The sequence below is a fragment of the Capra hircus genome, chromosome 12, assembly GCF_001704415.2.
Source record: "Capra hircus breed San Clemente chromosome 12, ASM170441v1, whole genome shotgun sequence".
In the NCBI taxonomy this organism is placed as follows: domain Eukaryota; kingdom Metazoa; phylum Chordata; class Mammalia; order Artiodactyla; family Bovidae; genus Capra; species Capra hircus.
Window position 1 is genome coordinate 10,397,864 of NC_030819.1, and position 19,793 is coordinate 10,417,656.

Consider the following 19,793-nt stretch of genomic DNA (forward strand, 5'->3'; position numbering starts at 1 on the left):
GTTTTTTCATCCAAAGCCTTTGAAATTTATGCTGAGAATTTATTTCCATTTGACTAACCAAATGTCAAATGCTCAATAGCCCGGTGTGACTAGTGGCTCTGCTGTCCCAGTGGACAGCACATTTCTAGCCAGTCCCTGCCACACTTGGTATGTAAGTTCCTCATTTGAATCCTTCCATCTTTCCTCTCCCGCTAGACTGTGTGTGTTTCTTATGTCTCAGTCCTTGCACAGTGCTCTGCGGTTAAGAAATGCTTGTGAGTGATTGAGCAGGCAGGAGATTGAATGCATGAATCAACTGAGTCTTGAACGGACTAATGAGTAAGTGTGGGAGAGCATTCCTCTTGGCTCTTGGAACTACTCTCATGAAAGTTCCTGAGAAGTTCTCTTTTGTGACAAGTGCTGGTTTACACAGAGTCTGACAAGATTAGTGTCACAGCAGAAGAGTAAAGTAAGCCCTGTTAGCCAGGGTGCTAGAATGTAGTACTGAACTGCAGGAACCTTGAACTGAGAGAACCTGATTGTCAGATGGCTTGATGTCCTCACTTTGATAAGCACGTGTCCCTGAGACAAGTGGAGACTTGGAGCTGGCATCTTAGCTCCAGGGAGCTGGGTCTGCTGACACTTTCGGTTGATTTAACTCTACCGCAGTAAATCTGAAGCCCTGTGTTTCCCCCCGAATTAATGAACACATATCGTGGAACACGCTGCCATTATTTTAAAACGAGATGCTAGGAAAATTGTTAACATAGTCTCAGTTTAAAAATGCTGCTAAACAGAACCTCCTTAAGATTTTTTGTTTTTCTTCAAGTCTCCAATCGGGAACTAGGAACGCTCATGTAAGTTTTATCAGTCTAGTGTACACATCTGAGATCCTACTGAGGAGAAAGACAGACAGGGGTACATTAGACAGCAGTATTGGATTAGGGTTTGTTTTTTTTTTCATTATGCCCTAACTGCAGTGTGGAGGATGCATATGGAGGATGTCACTTTGGCATCTTATTCCTCTGCAGCAGGAAGAAAGGAAATCCTTAGAAATGCATGTTGCCTTTCCCTAAACAGATTGCTTCATTGCTTTTAGTTAGCCGCCATCGTGGTCACAAATTTGAACTTGATTGAGCGCTTGTAACTCAGCTGGCAAATAAAGTATTAAGGAACTCTAGGCAACAAAACCCTAGGGGCTTGGTTTTGTTCTATATTCTCTTCAGGGAAGTATCCTGCTGAGCCCCATTTCAGTGTGTGAACATACCATTAAAACAACTGGAGAGATGCTTGGGGCTCTTGCTACTCTGGAGGGCCTTTCTTATTGGCTTGGAGTTGAGAGGCATTTTATTTTGGCAGGGGTCAGGGAAGACGGGGCAAGGAAGGTGGATGAAGGGTGATTCTGGTGGAAGAGCCCACCTACAAAGTTGTATTTTTTCCCCCAAAAATCCAGGTAGATAGAAATGATCAATGGAAACCTGCCGTGGCATTTCAGTAAGACTAAGGTGTGTGCCGTGGGGAAGGAGACAGCAGCCTACTCCAGTGTTCTTGCTGGGAAAACACCGTGGGCAGGGGGTCTGGTGGGCCATGGTCCGTGGGGGCAGAGAGTCGGGCACGACTCAGCACCTGAGCCCGAGCGCGGAAGCATGTGTCCGTCCCCTGGAGGGCAGTGCAAGTTGTGGCCTCATCCCTGTCCTCTGCTTTCAGCTGCGCACAGTCATCTGTGTCATGCCTGTGAGATGCTAATATATCTGGGAACCCCGTCCATGTTTCCTTGTATTGGATCTGGGCTGAAACATTGTGGGTGTTCTTCCTCTCTTTTGTGTTGCTAAGATCAGGGACTCTCAGGTGAAAGCCTGCAGCATTTGCCTGGAGGACTTCTCCAGGTCTCAGCTCAAGGCTGCAAGTCAGCAGTTCTGGGTGGAGTCCTGGATCTGTATAACACAGAGGTGAGCAGGCATCTGGCAGGTTAAGATCAGGAGGTGGTGGGGAACATTCCAGGTTGACAGACGGCGTTTCTGGAGGCATGGAGGTGAGGCGCGAGGAGGCAATACGGCCAGTGTTCCTGTTCATAAGATTCGGGACGAGGTTGGTGCGGAGGGCGGGGGAGAGCACAGTGGGCCTGCGTGCTGCGTATGCCGGCAGGCTGTAGGTGAAGGGCGGTCGTGGTTCAGCCTGGGGAGAGGCCATCCTGCCCTGGGAGCTGGCTCTCCAAGGTGTACTGTCTGCAGCTGCTTCGCTCTTGGGGGGATTAACATGGGGAGAAAGTCTTTGCCCTCACATTCCCATCTTTCCTCACTCTGTTCCATACTTTGAACTATTAGGTTTCACCTATGTGTGAACAATAAAATAAGAGAAAAAAGATTTCAGCAGAGTGAGGTTTTGGCCCACACTGCCCCTGTTGGGGCTTTCTAGGGGGCGCTAGTGGTCAAGAACCTGTGTGCCAATGCTGGAGACACACGAGATTGTGGTTCGATCCCTGGGTTGGGAAGACCCCCTGGAGAAGGACTGGGCACCCACTCCAGTACTCTTGCCTGGGAAATCCCATGGACGGAGAAGCCTGGTGGGCTACAGTCCATGGGGCCACACAGAGTGGGACATGACTAAACTGACTTAGCACGGCATGGCCCCTGGTTCACTTCGTCTTCGAAGGAAGAAGAACTCATGTTGAGCTTGATTTCAAATCTTTCAAGTTGTGGATGATATCTGAAGATCCGGTCACTTGTAAACCAGTTTTAAAAGTAGGTGTTGATTTTATCTTTATGGTCAAGGCAAGTAAAAATGACCTCTTGTTAATCTGTTTAAAAGTTGTTTTACCACGTAGGACCTCTGTGACCTTGGACTGACCCCCTCAGTTCTGTGCCTCGGTTTCCTCGCCTGTAAAGTAAGCGTTGGTGGAGGGACGTGCTGCTTCTCGCACTGCCAGGCACCGAGTAAAGCCATGCTGAGCAGAGCTGTACTGAAGCCTGAAGCAGAAAGGGGAAAAGGCAGTAGTGCTGATCTGATCTTTATTTCAAGTTGTGATTGGTTTATCATGGCTTTTTTGGAGGATATGAACTGTGATTTCATTTGAGTGTTTCATTAAATTTTACTTGATTACTGAGTTTTTAGTGCTGTCTTAAATTCTGTCCCTCAACTGAATGCTCCACTTAACTCATCCCAGTCATGACCATGGAGGAAGTATTTATTCATGCATTAGCTACTTGTTAGACATTATTTTAAAAGTTTCCCAAATAGGAATAAATGGCTTTAGAAATTTTAAATAATGTTTAGTTTAAAATAATTCATGCTTATTAAAGGAAGTCTAAAAAGTATAGATAAATAGAAAGAAGGGAAGATGAAAGGCTTTGTTCCATATTTCAGACACAACTCTGTCAACATTGAACTTCAGTTTTCATTTCTTGTTATCTTCCATCCTAATATTTTCAGGCCTCAGAAAACTCTGCAGTATTTTCTGTGGCTCCCTTAAGGAGATACGTGTGTTCGAAAGGGAGGTCAAATTCATTTGAAATAAAACTTAAAATATTCTGATCTACTTAATTATTAGGTTTAATGTTAATTTTGAAGCAGGGCTCCAAACCATAGTAGCTATGTGAACTTAAGTTATTTAGTTTATAAGGAACCCCGGTTTCTCTAAAGAAAAATACCTCTTTCTAGAGTTATTATTGTAAGGGTTGAATTGAACTGAATTAAACAAGTATGTATGCTGAACGCCTAGCACACAGGAGGATTTGGGAATGTTCTCCTTGCCCCTCTCCTCCAGACCCCAAGGCCATTCATTCTCTTTCCTTCCCACTTCTCTTCTGTATTGAAATTCCTGTGTGACAGTCACCTAAACAAATAAATAATCATTGACTTCTAGATATAGGTCTTGGCAGAGCATAAATTGAAGCGTGTGCCTGGAGAGTTCCCAAATGCTTCATGGAACATTGGAAGCGTCATATATATTGTAGGGACTGAATCAATGGCGGGACTTTAAGACCTGGCCCCTCTTTGTGGAAAGTCCAGTGGGATAGTCATAGCTACTTTTTAGAGCCTGATTAAACACCCTCCCCGCCACCCCCCCTTCACCCTCTCTCTTTTAGCCGTGTTTTTCCTGGAAGAGTGTTTTGCCTCGTGTGGGAGGGGAAAGCCGAAGCCCATTGTCTTGCGTGTGTCACACTCTAGGAATGTGACAAGTAGCACTGGCCTGTTCAGCAGCTTCAGTGAAGGACCAGAGGTGACTGTAGCGCCGTCACCATTCCACCTCCACCGCCACCTTTGGTCTCCATGCTGTGTGATGTGTGCGTGTCGAGTCAGTAGTGGGGAGAAAGGAAGCCCCAAAAGCCTACCTTCCCTGACATGTGCCCTCCTCACCTACCGTGTTTTTATCTCCACCTCCAGTTACTTTTATCTGTAGCTTATCTATGAAAGATTCATTGAGTTATGTATTTTTATAAGTACTCGGGGGGAAACTTTGATTTGTCAGGATGTGTGGTTGTCCAGGAATAAGGTTTGAGCCCCTGAAACCACTGGCTTTGTTTTCTCTTCCTTGTCAGTCTCTTAACTTCACAAAGGAAATCAGTCACAATGAGGGCTCCTTTAGGCAGCAGGATGAGAAAGGATACATCATCTTCGCCGCTGATGAGTTTATCTTATGGAAAGGACGTAATCTGCCACTGCTGCCAAAGAGGGGACTTCCCAGTCATTGTCAGGTGACCGGCATGACTGTCAACGATCATTATCTTTTCGTCGTCCAGGCACTCAGTCGTGTCTGACTCTTTTGTGACCCCCACAGACTATAGCTCGCCAGGCTCCTTTGTCCATGGGATTCTTCAGGCAAGAATTCTGGAGTGGGTTGCCATTTCCTTCTCCAAGGGATCCTTCCGACCAGGGATCAAACCTGCGCTTCCTGCTTGGCAGGAGGATTCTTTACCACTGAGCCACGTTGTCTTTTTAATGCAAGCTGAATTTGGCCAGATCTGCTGGACTGCTTTGCGGCGTTTCCTCATGGTGGGTTTGCCCCTTGAAGCCTGGGCGTGTTTCTGTTTTTGCAGAAGTTGGTATGCCGTGTTGGCTGGACCATTTTCTCTCCTTCCCCCAGGTTAGGGAGCTGATGGCCATGGACTGTGACACCTGGAGGGTAATCACCTGAGCCCTGTGACCTCTCCAGCTTGTCACTTCTCTGTCATGGACACATCAGGATGGTCCCCAGCTTTCTACCTTCTAAACACTCATGGGACTGGCTTTGAGTAAATTAGCATACACAGGTATTTTTATGAAACCTATAACCTCAGAGGGTTGCTCTTTGCATTTTTCATGATGTTCTTTTGAGAGGTGGATGGGGGAGAAATGAAAGAATGGACGTTCGTCTTCCATTTATAGCTGAATAAGGCATTTGAAGGGAAAACTTTAGTGCTTAGGGCCTTAAAAGAAGGTTTTGATTATCTTTTCTCACCAAGCACACATTCTCTGGCCCTTTACCTCAACATTTGTCACGTGGTGAGGAAAGTTAAAAAATTCTACTTTGTGTGAACTCCCTTGGTGCTGGAGTTTGTGATAAATCAAGCCAAGGTGAGACAGTTTCACTGTTTGTTCTGTAAGCAAACATGTATGGATTATCTACTGTGCACACAGCCGTTCCCCGCCACCGCCCCGGTGCTCAGAGCTGACGAGGGCAGATGACACACCGGGCTAGGTCCAGTCCGGATGGAGGCCACGGCTGGCCCCGCTGTGGTAACTCAGGCTGGGAGTTTCATTTCCTGAGAAAAATCCCAAGCACTTTATGTTTCCCTTGGCTTTGTAAGTTTCCATCTCTGAAACAAATCATTGACACCGCTGGCTGAGTGATCATCATTGTGACCAAAACAAATAGTTCACAGAAAAACTCTTGGTGTCCAGAGTATAAGAGCTCTATATCCAGCCCGAGGGGATCCTGATCCTTCAGTGAATTCATCTGATAAATGTGTTCTGAGTACGTACCCTGACTTAGGACCTGGGAATAGAGCAGTACACCAAATAGACAAATATCTCTGTCTTCCCAGAGCTGCTGCTTTCTTTAAAGTGGAGTTGGACAGACACTAAACAAATAAGGAAAACAAGAGTATAGAATGCCAGATGGTGACAGAGGCCGTGCAAGAGTGTAGGCAGGGAAGGGGGATGTCGCGGCTCGGGGTGGGCTATCTTCACGAGAAGCTTCAGATCATTCGCGGCTGCTGGCAGCATTCTACGACAACAGTGGGACACGTCCGTTGCCCCCCTGGGTCTTGGGAGTGAATGATGTCTAGCTCGGGTCGAAATGGTGATCCCTGTCTTCCAGGTGAGGGAAGTGGGCCCCCAGAGTGGTGAAGTCACTGTCCTACATTCACAGAGCCAGTCCCAGAGAGTACCCTAAACATCCCCTGTCTAGAAATGGGAGGACTCCATGCGTCTTACTTCCCTCATCTGAAAACGGAGCCTTCTCTAGGGCCCCTCCTGCTGCCCCAGCACCGTGGGCTCACCCCAGACGTGGAGAGAGGGCAGTAGGCTTCCTTGCCCGCTTCTTCACCGCAGGACATCCTTATCCTCTGCCAGACTCTCAGCTCTGCCTCTGTCGGAAATGAGGCTCTGACACGTTTAGATGTAGATCCACCTTTTGGTCTGTGTGTTTCTCTTCCGCGTGTTCTAGGGCAGTATGATTCTGAAATGTGTGCATTGTTGTTCAGTCGCTAAGTCATGTGCGACTCTTTGCAACTCCACGGACTGCAGCACGCCAGGCTTCCCTGTCCTTCACTGTCTCCTGGAGCTTGCTCAAACTCATGTCCATTGAATTGGTGATGCCGTTCAACCATCTCCTCCTCTGTTGCCCCATCTCCTCCTGCCTTCGCTAGAAGCTGCTCAGTGAAGGCCTCATCTGATGACCTATTGGCTTACTTGGAGGTCATTCGAGGCTTCCTTGGTGGCTCGATCTTGATCATTCAGCCAGATCCAGGGGATCTTCCCAACCCAGGGATCGAACCCAGGTCTCCCTCAATGTTCTAGAGAAGGGAATGGCAACCCACTTCAGTATTCTTGCCTGGATTATCCCCATGGAGAAAGGAGCCTGGCGGGCCACAGTCCATGGGCTCGCAAAGAGTTGGGCACGGCTGAGCGAGTAAGCGCACATAGGACATCAATCAGCAAATGAGTAAGATTGCAGGTGTTGACACCGCTGATTACCATCTAATGTCTCTTGATTTAACCATTTAAATTGCTTTACTGTCTACTTCAGTCAAATTTAAACCTGCTTAAGAGCTTTGTGTGTCTTAAAACTTTGGTTGACTATCTGGCTCATCTCTCTGGACCTCAGTTTCCTCATTCTGTGAGTGGAGGATCTTCCCCTGGTCCCTTGTCTAGGAACTAGATAAACTCTAGGGGCTTCTCGGTAGAAATTATAGGAACACACAATTTCGAATGTAGGTTTAGAAGGGTTCATGGACCATTTTCCTCCATATCCAGGCTTGGATGGATTCCAGGCTAATAAACACTAGGCTAGATGACAACGTGTATCTCATTTTTTGTGATCATCTGATTAAATCTCTAATGACAAAAATCATCATTGAGGTGAGCATCTAACTTGGTGAAAAGTTAAGTGAAAGTGTTAGCCTCTCCGTTGTGTCCAACTCTTTGCGACTCCATGGTCTGTCCATGGAATCCTCCGGCAAGAATACTGGAGTGGGTTGCTGTTCCCTTCTCCAGGGATCGAAACCCAGGTCTTCTGCTTTGCAGGCAGATCCTTTACCGTCTGAGCTAACAGGGGCGCCCTATCAGACTTCTATCAGAATATATTTGATATTAACTCTTCTACGAGGCCCTGAGGGTGTGATTTGGAGCCCTCCCTCCTCTCGCCTCCCACTTCCACCTGCCTTTTTGTCGCCACACCCCTCCTCTCTTGTAACTGGCTGTTCAGCAGCCTGTTCCTGCACCCGTCGCCTCTGGTCCTGCCCTGACCTCTGCTCTCCCGCTTCTTCGCACCGTGTTTTTGTTTCCTCAGGGGCAGATCGTATTCCCAACACCGTTTCTTTTCTTTGGCCAGCAAGCTGGCCGGTAACAATACACTGTGGAAATCTTTAGTCATTTGTTTCTTTTTCTAAGTTTTCTTAATAATTTTTTCTTACTGTTTCACTTTTTCCCATAAAGGAGAAATGGAGTGATTACTTCGGAGTACATATTTAATATGTATTTAAGTCTCCGCTCCAAAGTATGTGTATATGTATATGTTTTATTGTCATTGTTCAGTCGCCAAGTCATGTCTGACTTCTTTGCGACCCCATGCATGGCAGCACTCCAGGCTTTTCCTGTCCCCCACCATCTCCCAGAGTTTGCCCAAGTTCATGTCCATGAACATGAACATGTTGGTGATGCCATCCAACCATCTCATCCTCTGTTGCTCGCTTCTCCTTCTGCCAACCATCTCATCCTCTGTCACCCTTTCCTCCTGCCTTCAATCTCTCCCAGCATCAGGGTCTTTTCCAATGAGTCAGCTCTTTGCATCAAGTGGCCAAAGTATTGGAGCTTTAGCTTCAGCATCAGTCCTTCCAGTGAATATGAAGGATTCATTTCCTTTAGGATTGACTGGTATAAACATATGTTTTATATATTATTTAAATATACTTTACAAGTATACACACACATATATGCACACACACATACACACAACATACATATATACACATGTATACACACAACATAGACATACACACATAACACACATAAATATATATATACACATATACACACAACACATACACACACATATATATAACCATATATACACACATATACACACACAATTTATATATATATACACACAGATATATACACATACACAGATATACACACACAGAGATACACACATATACACAGATATATATGCACACACACATACACACACACACACACACATACACATGTTGCCTTTATAGTTAATTGTTATTTTGTAAATATCTTCCTGATTGGCCAAGAGCCCCTAATAGGAGAGCAAAAAATTCTGTTGAGATAATTGATATTTATTCCTTGTAGAGTCATTCTTTATGTAGCTGCTAGCTACAGCAAAATGCAGTCTCAAATTTTATATAATTCATTGCTAAAAACAAGTTTATTTACACTTCTTAAAGGTTCAGTTATACTGTTTCCAAGGATACCTTGGTCTTAAAAAAGTATCTGGCAAGTTTTGCAGAATAACATTTTCTTAGCTGGGAGAAGAGAACACTTTAATTATTAGTAAATGATCCATTGGTGTTTAGCATATGAACAGTTGAATGCTCCTGCCTTAATTTGGGCCACATGAAAATATTTGCATATTTTTAAATCCACCACATTTGTGCTTCAGGGCTAAAGATAATCAGTGACATAAAACTGACACAAGCATTTGGTTCAACCAATACGTTTTGAATGCTTGCAGAACCTCAGACCCTGGGGACTCAGCTCCTGTCCCGATGAATTTACAGGCTCACTGGAGAGTGCAGCACATACACCCTTAGTAAAAGGTAGACTGTGACAAGCTCCGAGATGGCAGTAAATGAAAGAGATGCCCAGCAGGTGCCAGAAGAGGAGCTAATGCAGCCTGGCCAAGAGGAGCCAGGGCTTTTCCTAGGAAAGTGGCATTTAAACTGGGTCTTGAAGGTCGTGTAGGTGTCCTGTGGGTGAGAGGGTCCTTTATTCAATTTCCTGCTTTTCAGAACTTGATGGAACTTCATTGTACGGTGGGTGGGGGATGACAGGGTCTTTGGAGTCTTAAGTTAGACTTCCTTATAGTAAATAATTACCCTTGGAAAATTCCTTAAATTTCCTATACAGTTTTCATGCTTTTTTTTTGTACCCAACCTATATAATAATTTGTATGTATAGTAACATCTGAGAGCTGAAATCCATATATGGAAGCATCTATTTCATCTTATCTCTGGAATGTTTCTACTTTGCCATGGGTTTTCCTCCATTCCCATTCTGTTTTAACAGTAAAACTCTATACCCTTAATGCGTGCTTTTTTGAGGGGAGGGGGAATTGTCAGTATATAGATGATATTTACCTATTTCCATTTTTTAAATTTATTTTTTAAATGGACGAAATTTACTTTATAGTGTGTTGGCTTGTGCTGTACAGCAACACAAATCAGCCATAATTATACATATATCACCTCCTTTATTGCATGTTAATAGATGTATGTGTTATTATAAGAGTTAAACTGGTTAATATGTGAAAGAACTTGAGGTTGCTAGTGTCTGAAGGTTGGTAAATATTTGTGGATTTGAATCCAGAGGTCCAGCATATACCTTCCCTTTGCAATATTGTAAAGGAAAACTTGACCACATACTTCCTGTCCTTCTATGATGGCATTTCCTCTTGTGGCTGCTCTGACCAGATGTCATTCTCTTGTCCTCAGACACCGATTTCATGAAGCCCTTAGAGAAACCACATCCTACTTGTTGGTTTAGGTTTAGACGCTCAGTGCTGTACCGTGTGACCCCTTGACAGGCAGACTTACTGATACTGCTGCTGCTGCTGCTGAGTCGCATCAGTCGTGTCCGATTCTGTGCGACCCCATAGACGGCAGCCCACCAGGCTCCCCCGTCCCTGGGATTCTCCAGGCAAGAACACTGGAGTGGGTTGCCATTTCCTTCTCCGTTACTGATACTAGTGTGTGTTACTGATACTAGTGTGTGTTAAATGAGCAGAATCAAACAAGGGCCTCTTACGTTGCCTGAGAAGTTAGGTAGCAGGAAACACTGTGTGAATTTCGCTGCTGCATTTCCTGTGAACATGTTGGGCACCTTATCTAGACACTGATCAGTTCTCTTCTATGTAAATTTCTCTGCGAGAAACTGGAAAAAATGTACTTGCTTTGTAGCTTGGTATGTTTTTCCTTTTGAGGATGTGAATTATGGAACTGATTATGTGTGCCTTTGTATCTTGACTACCTAGAAGCTTAGAACCAATTCATAGTTTCTTCCTTGATTACAAAAGAAATATAAAATTCACAGCTGAAGTTGTGAAAAGTAGAAAAATTTCAAGAAGATGCCTGGATCATGGCAGAACACAAGGGGATCAAGACAACGATTGGAAGACAGTTGTCATAATCAAGCAGCAAAGAGGGAAGGGCAGTGGGTTTTAAATTGCTGAAGCACTTTGTAATGTGCTGTAGCAACGCTGCTGGCAGAATTGTCATTTTTGACCACACAGCTGAAATCTTGAAGACTAAGGTTAATTTCTTCAGATTGGGACAGCAACGGCAACAATAATAGTTACCATTAAATGAGTACTTGCTATGTAACAGGCACTGTGCTGTGCTGTTTTTACACTTTTGCCTCTTCACTGAAATTATCTCAATTGGATTAAACCCAAATGTTGCCTTTATCTTTAATTGCTGGTCAGTAGCTTTTACCTATTTGTGCTCTCTTGAATGAATGACTTCACTTTCACTTTTCACTTTCATGCATTGGAGAAGGAGATGGCAACCCACTCCAGTATTCTTGCCTGGAGAATCCCAAGGATGGAGGAGCCTGGTGGGCTGCCATCTACAGGGTCGCACAGAGTCGGACACCACTGAAGCGACCTAGCAGCAGCAGCAGCAGTTGGCATAGTTGCAATAGACAACTGATTCTGCATAGCATCATGCTGACGAGTGTGTCCATTGCATCTATAATGCACTATGTGACCTTCTGCACATAAAGCAACCACTCTGGCCATCAGTTTCCTCATCTGTAAAATGGGAATAATCATGTTTCCTGCTTCACAAGGTTGCTAAAGGACTTCCCAGTTGGCTCAGTGGTAAAGAATCTGCCTGCTAAGCAGGAGATTCTGGTTCAATCCCTAGGGTCTGGAAGATTCCCTGGAAAGGGAAATGGCAACCCACTCCAGTATTCTTGCCTGGGGAATTCCATGGAGAGAGGAGCCTTGTGGGCTGTAGTCCATGGGGTGGCAAAGAGTTGGATACAACTTAGCGACTATAGAACAACAGCAACAACAAGGGTTGTTATAATGATTAAATAAATCACCTGTGCAGATTTTGGGACACAGTGAACACTTAACAGTGTTCATAAAGTAAATAACCTTTTAAGTTCCTTTTCATTGCTTACAGAATGTCAGGGTATTTTGACCCATTAAATAGGATAGCATTTCTCTCCTTAAAGTCTAGAACTTCTGGTGGCCTAATGATGATGGGAATTTGAGGAAGAATTGGGCTTTTTTGAACTCTTTGAGACATTTCAAAAAGGTTTTCAGTTGTTGGTTATGATGTGCTTTGAGCTTCCCTGGTGGCTTAAATGGTAATGAATCTGCCTGCAATGCAGGAGACCCAGGTTCGATCTCTGGGTAGGGAAGATCCCCTGGAGAAGGGAATGGCAACCCACTGCCAGTATTCTTGCCTGGAGAATTCCATGGACAGAGAAGCATGGTGGGCTACAGTCCCTGGGGTCAGAGTCAGACACAACTGAGTGACTTTCATGTCACACTTAACCGTGCTTACCAAGTTCAGCTTGTCTGTTTAGTGCTTATGGCTTGCCTCCTCTAATTTAGAGAACATCTGTAAGTTTTGATTTAACCATTATTTCAAATCTGTGTTTATGTAACTGAAGCTCTTTGTTGTTGTTTTTTTTTCCTATCCTCTTGTAACCTTACAAAGAGAGATTTTAAAAATTCACAGATTGTATTTATTTTGGAACACAGATATGGTGAGTTTATATTACCCTAAAAGATTACCCAAGATTGAGAAATTGAGTAGTTAAAAAAAATTATTATAGAGACTACTTTTTTTTTTTTAATGGATTCATTGAACCTTTGTGACTCATTACCCAATGCTATCCACACTGAGAAAGATTCCTGAAATTTGGGTGGCAGAGACTGGGGCGACCTCCTCAGGCCCTGGTGAGAGGATGAACGTGCAGACATAGGGTGCCATCTGGGCCCCCCTGCTGCCCGCTGGGGACCCTGCCGGCCTTAGTCACTTGGCTGGGGACGAGGAGACTTGTGCCTGTATCTTATACAGCAGCTTCTGTATTTTCCTGGGTATAGGTACCTGTATACCTCATGGCATCTACTGTTGTTAGTGATACCTTGTTCCATCCCTTGTTTACATGTTACTACTACTACTGCTATTATTTACTGTTACTAAATTCTCCCCAGTCTCAATGAAATAAGCAGAATAACTAATTGGAAGAAGCTCTACAGCATTCCAGAAAGTACAGGTAAATACTTGATCCCGTCTTATGCTCATTTTCGCGTGTAGTTTATTAATAAATCTGTTAACGCTTTTGGTTTTTCCTGAGATGATTTTAAAACCATCTAAAAATTACTCCACTATTAATGCGAGGAAATGATGAAAACAGCAGGCCTTTGGGGAGACACGTTAAGTGCTGTCGCCGCTGAACCATGGGATGGTGACCTAGCTACTTTCCTTGCTTCTGTGTAAATCCCTGTTAACTGTATGACTCTGTCCTTCACAATGTCTATTCATCTTGCCTTCTCAGCTTGTTCTGACACTCCTGGAAGGTGGAGACCCTCTCCTCTGCCTTACCTTTTCACCACGATCCTCTCGGTACCTAGTACCAGACTCATTACCAGGTGGTACCCATACAACCGTTGACGGATCTAAGGTGATATTCTGTTTAATAAAAGCATTTACTGTGATATATGGAATCTCATGAAAATGTGTGATGACCCCACCTTTTGTCTACTATAAAACAGTAGATAAATTAAGTTTGCCGTGCCAGGGGCTGTCATGCAGCGAGAAAGTCTCCCCTTCTGCCTGCCTGTGTGGGGTGCTGGCCACAGGAATCCCTCCTGGTTGCCCCTCCCTGCTTTGATCATCAGCCAAGCATTTGGTGTTTAGCTATAACATGAAGGAGAGCCTCCTGAAACTGTAAGAATCTGAGAACAGCCCGATGACCTGGCTTCTCTTCAGCTCCCGATGTGGAGCAATTACGAAGGAGTCTCACAGTTCCTGTTTTGCTTTTCCACACCGCACTGTTTTGATTGGGGTCGATGCAGCCGCGTGGAGCAGGCACGATGAGGCTGGTCTTCACGGGAGAGGCGGTGCACTGTGCATTGTACAGTTCGGGGTTTGTTTTCCTCTGGCCGGACGAGTGGGAACCTCCCATTTTCCGAGCAGTAGTAACACCCCTGGAGGCTGGCCCTCCCACCCTGGCGGGCTCTGCAGACCCAGCCGGCGGGGCTGACCACTTGTGCCTGGGAAGGCAGCTTCCTTTCTGTCCTCTGGCCCCTGGCATGCGTGTGCCTCACACGACCAAGGACTCGCAGCTGTCTCAGTTGCAGACTCTGTGACTTGAGTTCTCACCCGAGGATGCAGGCTGATAAATGCAGGACAAGTAGCCGAAGTGTCAAAAAGGAGCTGGTGATCGAGTCCCCGCTGCGGTGCAAGGATGCAGCCCAGGGCGAGGTGGAAGCAGAGAGCCCGGGGCCCCTGCTGGTAAGAGGGGCCGGTCCCTGGGGCTTCTGCTGTCTCCTCCACACAGCGCTTTCATCGCCTGTGCATGCTTCGTGCCTTCTGGCCCTTCGGTTTGATTCTAAGCTTGCCTGTCTCCAGCAAGCTCTCTTCTCTGTCTCCTCCTTTAGATTTGACTTGGGTTCCGCTTTGATTCTTTCTTCGGAGGAAAGATAGGTTGAAGTCTTGTGGGTGAACGTGGTTTCCAAGAGGCTTCTTTGTATATACAACAACTACATATTGTTCAAAATTGTCTCACCTCGCTGCACTGTTGCCACATGTAAACCTGGGAGGCGCACTGTAATTGCCTTTTATAGGATTGAAAAAGATGCCCTTTGCACAATTAAAACTTGTTCACATTATGTGTTTGTGAAAATTAGGATGGTAATGTGGGGGTGCGGTTTAAGGAACCTAGCTGCTGAACTTATTGTCCTCACCCCTTTTAAGAAGATTGCCTTGGATTGAACAAAGTAAGAAATAACCTGTGCTTAGAAACCAGTTGCTAGAAAAGTTTCTATTCTTAACATTAGCTAAACTTAGAGCAGTCTGGATAAATTCAAGAGCCTCGGTGGACTTTGTAAGGGCAGAATGTGGAAAATGGTTTTGTTGTTAGCATCAATGAGTAGGTTGTGCTTCTCTCTCGGAATTTCTTCAGTACAATAAAGGCACATAACTTTTAAAGCAAACTGCAGAAAGCCATCAACATGCACATTGGAGGGGACAATTAAGCCTTTCAAATGATCTGTTAAAGGGATTGTTACACTCATACTTAGCAATTTTACATAGTGATTTTTTTTTTAAACATCAAGGTTCATTTGCTGTTATAAAGTGTTGGGTTAATTAACTTATTTTTCAATTAATTTTTTTAAGAATCTAAACCTAAACTTCTCTACAATGTATTTGACTTGAATTAAATCGCCTTTGATCTGTGAGACAGCCATATATTGTACTGCTTTCAAAATTATGTTGCTAATCCAGAACTGAGAAAGTAAAGTGTAAGGGGCTTTTTGGATGTAGGTTTTCATCTGAGAGATTTCGGCCCCTCTACCCCCAACATTGTTTAAAGATGTTTTTCGTTATCTTGGATTCCTTTCTGCTAGCACAATAGTTCATTTATCCATTGAGAAGCATGAGCTGCTTACATGCGGTAATAGATTAAACCGTTTAAAGCTCCCAGCTCATGTCGCTTGTGATTTCTTGGAGGAAGTTGTGTGGTTTGGGTTCCCTTGTGAATATTCTTAAAAATCTTTTGTCAGTGATTCTCCAGATGTGTAGAAATATTTGTCCAGAAGATTAAATACACTGTAGAAAGATGCGCTGTGATTTTTTTTTTTTTGAATCACCCTAGTGACTTCTAAAAAATTTGTTTCTCTTTCTTGTGCTCAAAAAAAAAAAAAATAAAATAAAATAAAAGGAAAGAAATTCAGCTGCTCTAGTCCCAGTTATTTGTCTAGGTCAAATCTCACCCCGGGCAGTTCCAGGGGGAGTTTGTTTTCCGCTGTAATGGATAAGGCTGGGCCGGCTGCAGCTGCACCTGGTGGGTGTGCTCGTGGGGGACCCAGAAGCTCCTGGGAGTGTGGGAAGCTCTGGCTTGTACACCTGCAGAGAGGTGTGAGGGGGACGGGGAGGCAGCAGTGATACGAGAAGGAACCAGTTCTTGTCTGATAGTGTTTCTCTCTTGCATTGTGGTGAACAAGATAAAAAGAGCTACCACAGATAAGAGAAGCAAGGATACTTAAGCAGAGCTTCTGCCCTAGGCAGATCTCCTTACCTGTGATTCTCACTGCCCTTGACAAATGAGCTGCTAGGAGTGCAGCTTTTCTCCAAGACGAGTTTTTAAGAGTTACGCAGCGCAACCTCGAGATCTGTGTGTTTTGGCACCATTCATTATTATTATGTTAGTAGCTCGCTTGCTTGTTGAGAATCCCCAAATCTGTAATGTTTAAATGTAAGTAACTTACTTTATTCAAGAGGTAGAATCTTGAAATCAAGTTTCACCAGTTTTAGTTATGTACACAATCAGTCCTTGGGGAAAATATGACATAGTTCAGAAAGCCAAAAAATAATTAATGCATATAATTAGAAATAGGGATAGTATAAAATAGGGAAATGTAAGGTGTCCTTACCTTTGATTTCCTAAAGTGCCCACAGTTAATTACTTGGTAAATAACTTTCTCCAATGCATGTGAAAATATAACTTATTGTATGTCTTTGGAAGATGTATGCTACTATAAACTTCTGCATTAATTTCCTCCCAGAACATATCAAGAACATCTTTCTTTGTCACCATGTATAGATATATGCCATTATTTTTAATGGCTGTACCATAATTTGATTCAGTTTGTTTCCAATTTTTGCCACTAGTACAGTGTGCAATCTTTGAGAAATGACTCTGTGGCCAGTGAGTGACTAACAGTGAATGTACTGGTAAATGTATCTGAAAGCACTTATGCTAGTGATAAGAAGCCCTTTTCCTGTAAAACTTCTATCAGAAGTTAATGCCTCTTTCGCCTCTACCAGGGCAACAGTGATGTCTCCCTTAGCCGTGGCTGCTTGTTCCGTGCTGGGTAGAGTCAGTGTTTCTATTATAAGAGAAGTATGTGTTCAGAGGCTGTAAGGTTCAACTTACAGGCATCTACGCAGGTGGGTCTTGGCCCTTCATTGTGACAGTAGCTGGGGAGGAAGTGCATGGTGAAATTTCCCCATTCCTCTCCAGGCTTACTGCCAATCCCATGGAAAAATGACTCTGTGGGCTTTGAGTGACTAACAGGATACTCTTGATGTCTACATGTTAGTTACCCCACTGACATTTGAATACCTATTTTTGCTCCCCAAACTCTAATGCAATTCCTGGAAATAATTTATTCTAATTGTTACGGCTTAACAATTTAAAGGAAAAGGGTGTGGCTTCAGAGACTCGGGACTGGCTGGGGCCTACGTCCTGGTGGTGCCCTTGCATTGCTCACTTTCAAGAGGCAAGTGAGGACCGCAGCTCAGGTCTTACTTGGGGAGTTCTGAAGGTTGAAAGATGTGAAGATGGAGAGAGTTGCATTTTCACAGGTTAGGTATACTTGTTAGGTATTTTTAAAGCAGTATCCTTTTTGAAACACCTGTTTCATTTTTGATAGTTTTCTTTTTAAAGAAATACTTATAATTTATTTGTGCGTTTGTTTATTGGCTGTGTGGCATGCGGAATCTTAGTTCCCAGACCAGGGGTTGAACCTGTGCCCTCTGCAGTGGAAGTGCAGAGTCCTAACCACTGGAGGGCCAGGGAATCCACAGTTTTTGATATTTTTCTGGGATCTTCAAGTGTTCAACACTGAATCTGAGTTCTTATTTAACTATTTTAAAGAAAAAGTGATTAGCTAAATGACCATATGAGAAGGCAGCATGTGTACCCATGTAGAAAGAAATAGGATACTGGGCTTCTTATTAAGTCACTGTATTACCTGGGGAAGCTTTTTCTCCCATAAGTTCTATTTACTCTAGAACTAGCAGAAGCGAATTAAGATACAAACCCTGAAGAATAAGCTTATGGGTAATGTTCATGTTGTTGTCAATATCCTCTAAGACTTTAGCATATTGTGATTGAGTTAATTAATTTATATTTGTAAAGCCCTCTGCCCTCCATGTTTTTCAACATCCTTATAGACATCTTTAGAAATAATTAATTAATGATATTACATTGATATTATTTGGTAGGTAGTTGTTGTTGTTTTTTTTTTAAATACTGAGTGGTGAAGGAAGGAAATTCTTGCAAGCTCTGTGTAATGACATATTCCCAGGTGACCAAAAAAAAAAAAAAAACCAGGACATGTTCCTTATTCAGAGCTACCAGCCTTCACTGTGCTCCTCGGTTTCCCCTTCACTGTGTCTTTGTTTATTCAGCCACTTTTTTAAGAACCGAGATTTGCAAACGTACTGGGTAGTGCACTGGGGATACAGAGGTGAGTGAGACACACTTCTGTCCAAGCAGCACGGCGTGGGTAATGAGGGGCTTCTTTCCTCAGAAATGCTGTTCCCCTGGTATATTTTTGGGCTCAGCAAGTGTCGGTCTCACCCATCCTTTTCCACTCAGGCAGACAATGCTTAAATCATCTTCATCATCAGCTCCAGCAAAGATGCCTTCTATGTTTTTAGCACCTAAAGCAGGCGTAGCCCTGCTTTACTGAGGGCAGAGGGACCTGATCGTTTGTGTGAACAGTCTGTGTGAAGGAGGCCCCGCTGTGGCACGTGTTCTTTGGGGCCAGTTGCTGGGAGGAATCTTTGGCAAGTGGATGCTTCTCTCACCCTGGAGAGGCGGCTTCCACAGTTCATGTCACTGTGTCCTTGTAGCCCCAGGCCTCTCCCACCTTCCAGGAGGCTTGTCAGTAACATGGAGGCAGAGTGGCTAGTCACTGTTTTTTATAACAAGGTACTGGCAGTTGCACTGTGGTTTTTTTTTTTTTTTCGATGTAAAAAACAAAAATAGAAAATATTTATATAGTATCTTCCTTTGTGCCAGAAACTGTTTTAAACCTATTAAATATGTTATGTCAATTCATCCTCCAAGAGGCAGTTACTATTATTATTAGTCTTTTCTACAGATGAGGAGGCTGAGCCCAGAGAGGTAACCTACAAAAAATTGTGCTTTTAGGAAGTGACAGAGCCAGCTTTAAGGTGCCAGTCAGGTTTTCCAGAATCCATACCTGAACACATAAGAATGATTCATTACCAAAACCCAATGTATTCCTTATGCTTGAAGTTGGTATTATAAAGAAAAAAGAGAAGTTCGAAACTCCCTGCCCTTAAGAAATTTAAAGCTAGTGAGAGAAAGGCCAGTTTCTAAGTGGCAAAACAGCAGCAGATGAACAGCACAGATGAAGAGGAGGATGGTCATGGCGAAAGGAACTGGAAACGTGAACGGGATGGAGTTGGGGGTCACATCATTCTTCTTTTGGGTCACGTTTTTATCATCCTCCCAGAAAATTATACAGGAGCATAGATAGATTGGTAGAATATCTGAGAATCTGGAGATATCTTATTTTCCTCCCTAGATTTCTTTTTTTTTTTTTTTTTAATTGACTTACAGCACAATCCAGGATAACCCTGAAATGTTTATTTCCTAATCAGTGAAAGAGGCACCACAGTCCCCATGGTGTTTATAGGAGGCTGCCATTTGCTCAGTGTTCCCTAGCCTTTGACAGGTGGTGGCCAAGCATGAGACAGCAGAGCTGTGTCACTGCCAGTGAGTGATGTGGCTGGTCCCAAGAAGACCATTTGGAGACCAGCTTCAGATCTGGTCAGGGATCTGCCTTTCAATCTCTGCAGGTGACCAGCCTTCCCTCCCTCCCATACCAGCCCTACCCTGGCTTCAGCACTTTTCTCAACTGTAAAATG

The 19,793-nt window shown here is 44.0% G+C and overlaps 1 protein-coding gene across 13 annotated transcripts in view; it reads left to right on the forward strand.

Moving 5' to 3' along the window:
* Window positions 1–19,793, forward strand: part of DOCK9 (dedicator of cytokinesis 9) — a 288,599-nt gene that overhangs the window by 97,020 nt on the left and 171,786 nt on the right. For 2 of the 13 annotated variants that reach the window (XM_018056407.1, XM_018056415.1), the window contains exon 1: window positions 14,093–14,399. The exons of 10 other annotated variants lie outside the window; for them this stretch is intronic. In XM_018056407.1, coding sequence (XP_017911896.1) covers window positions 14,274–14,399 — 126 coding nt within the window. In that variant the 5' untranslated portion in view covers window positions 14,093–14,273. Of the gene's footprint in view, window positions 1–14,092; window positions 14,400–19,793 lie in introns of those variants that run through there. One more of the 13 variants, XM_018056412.1, reaches the window with a different exon arrangement.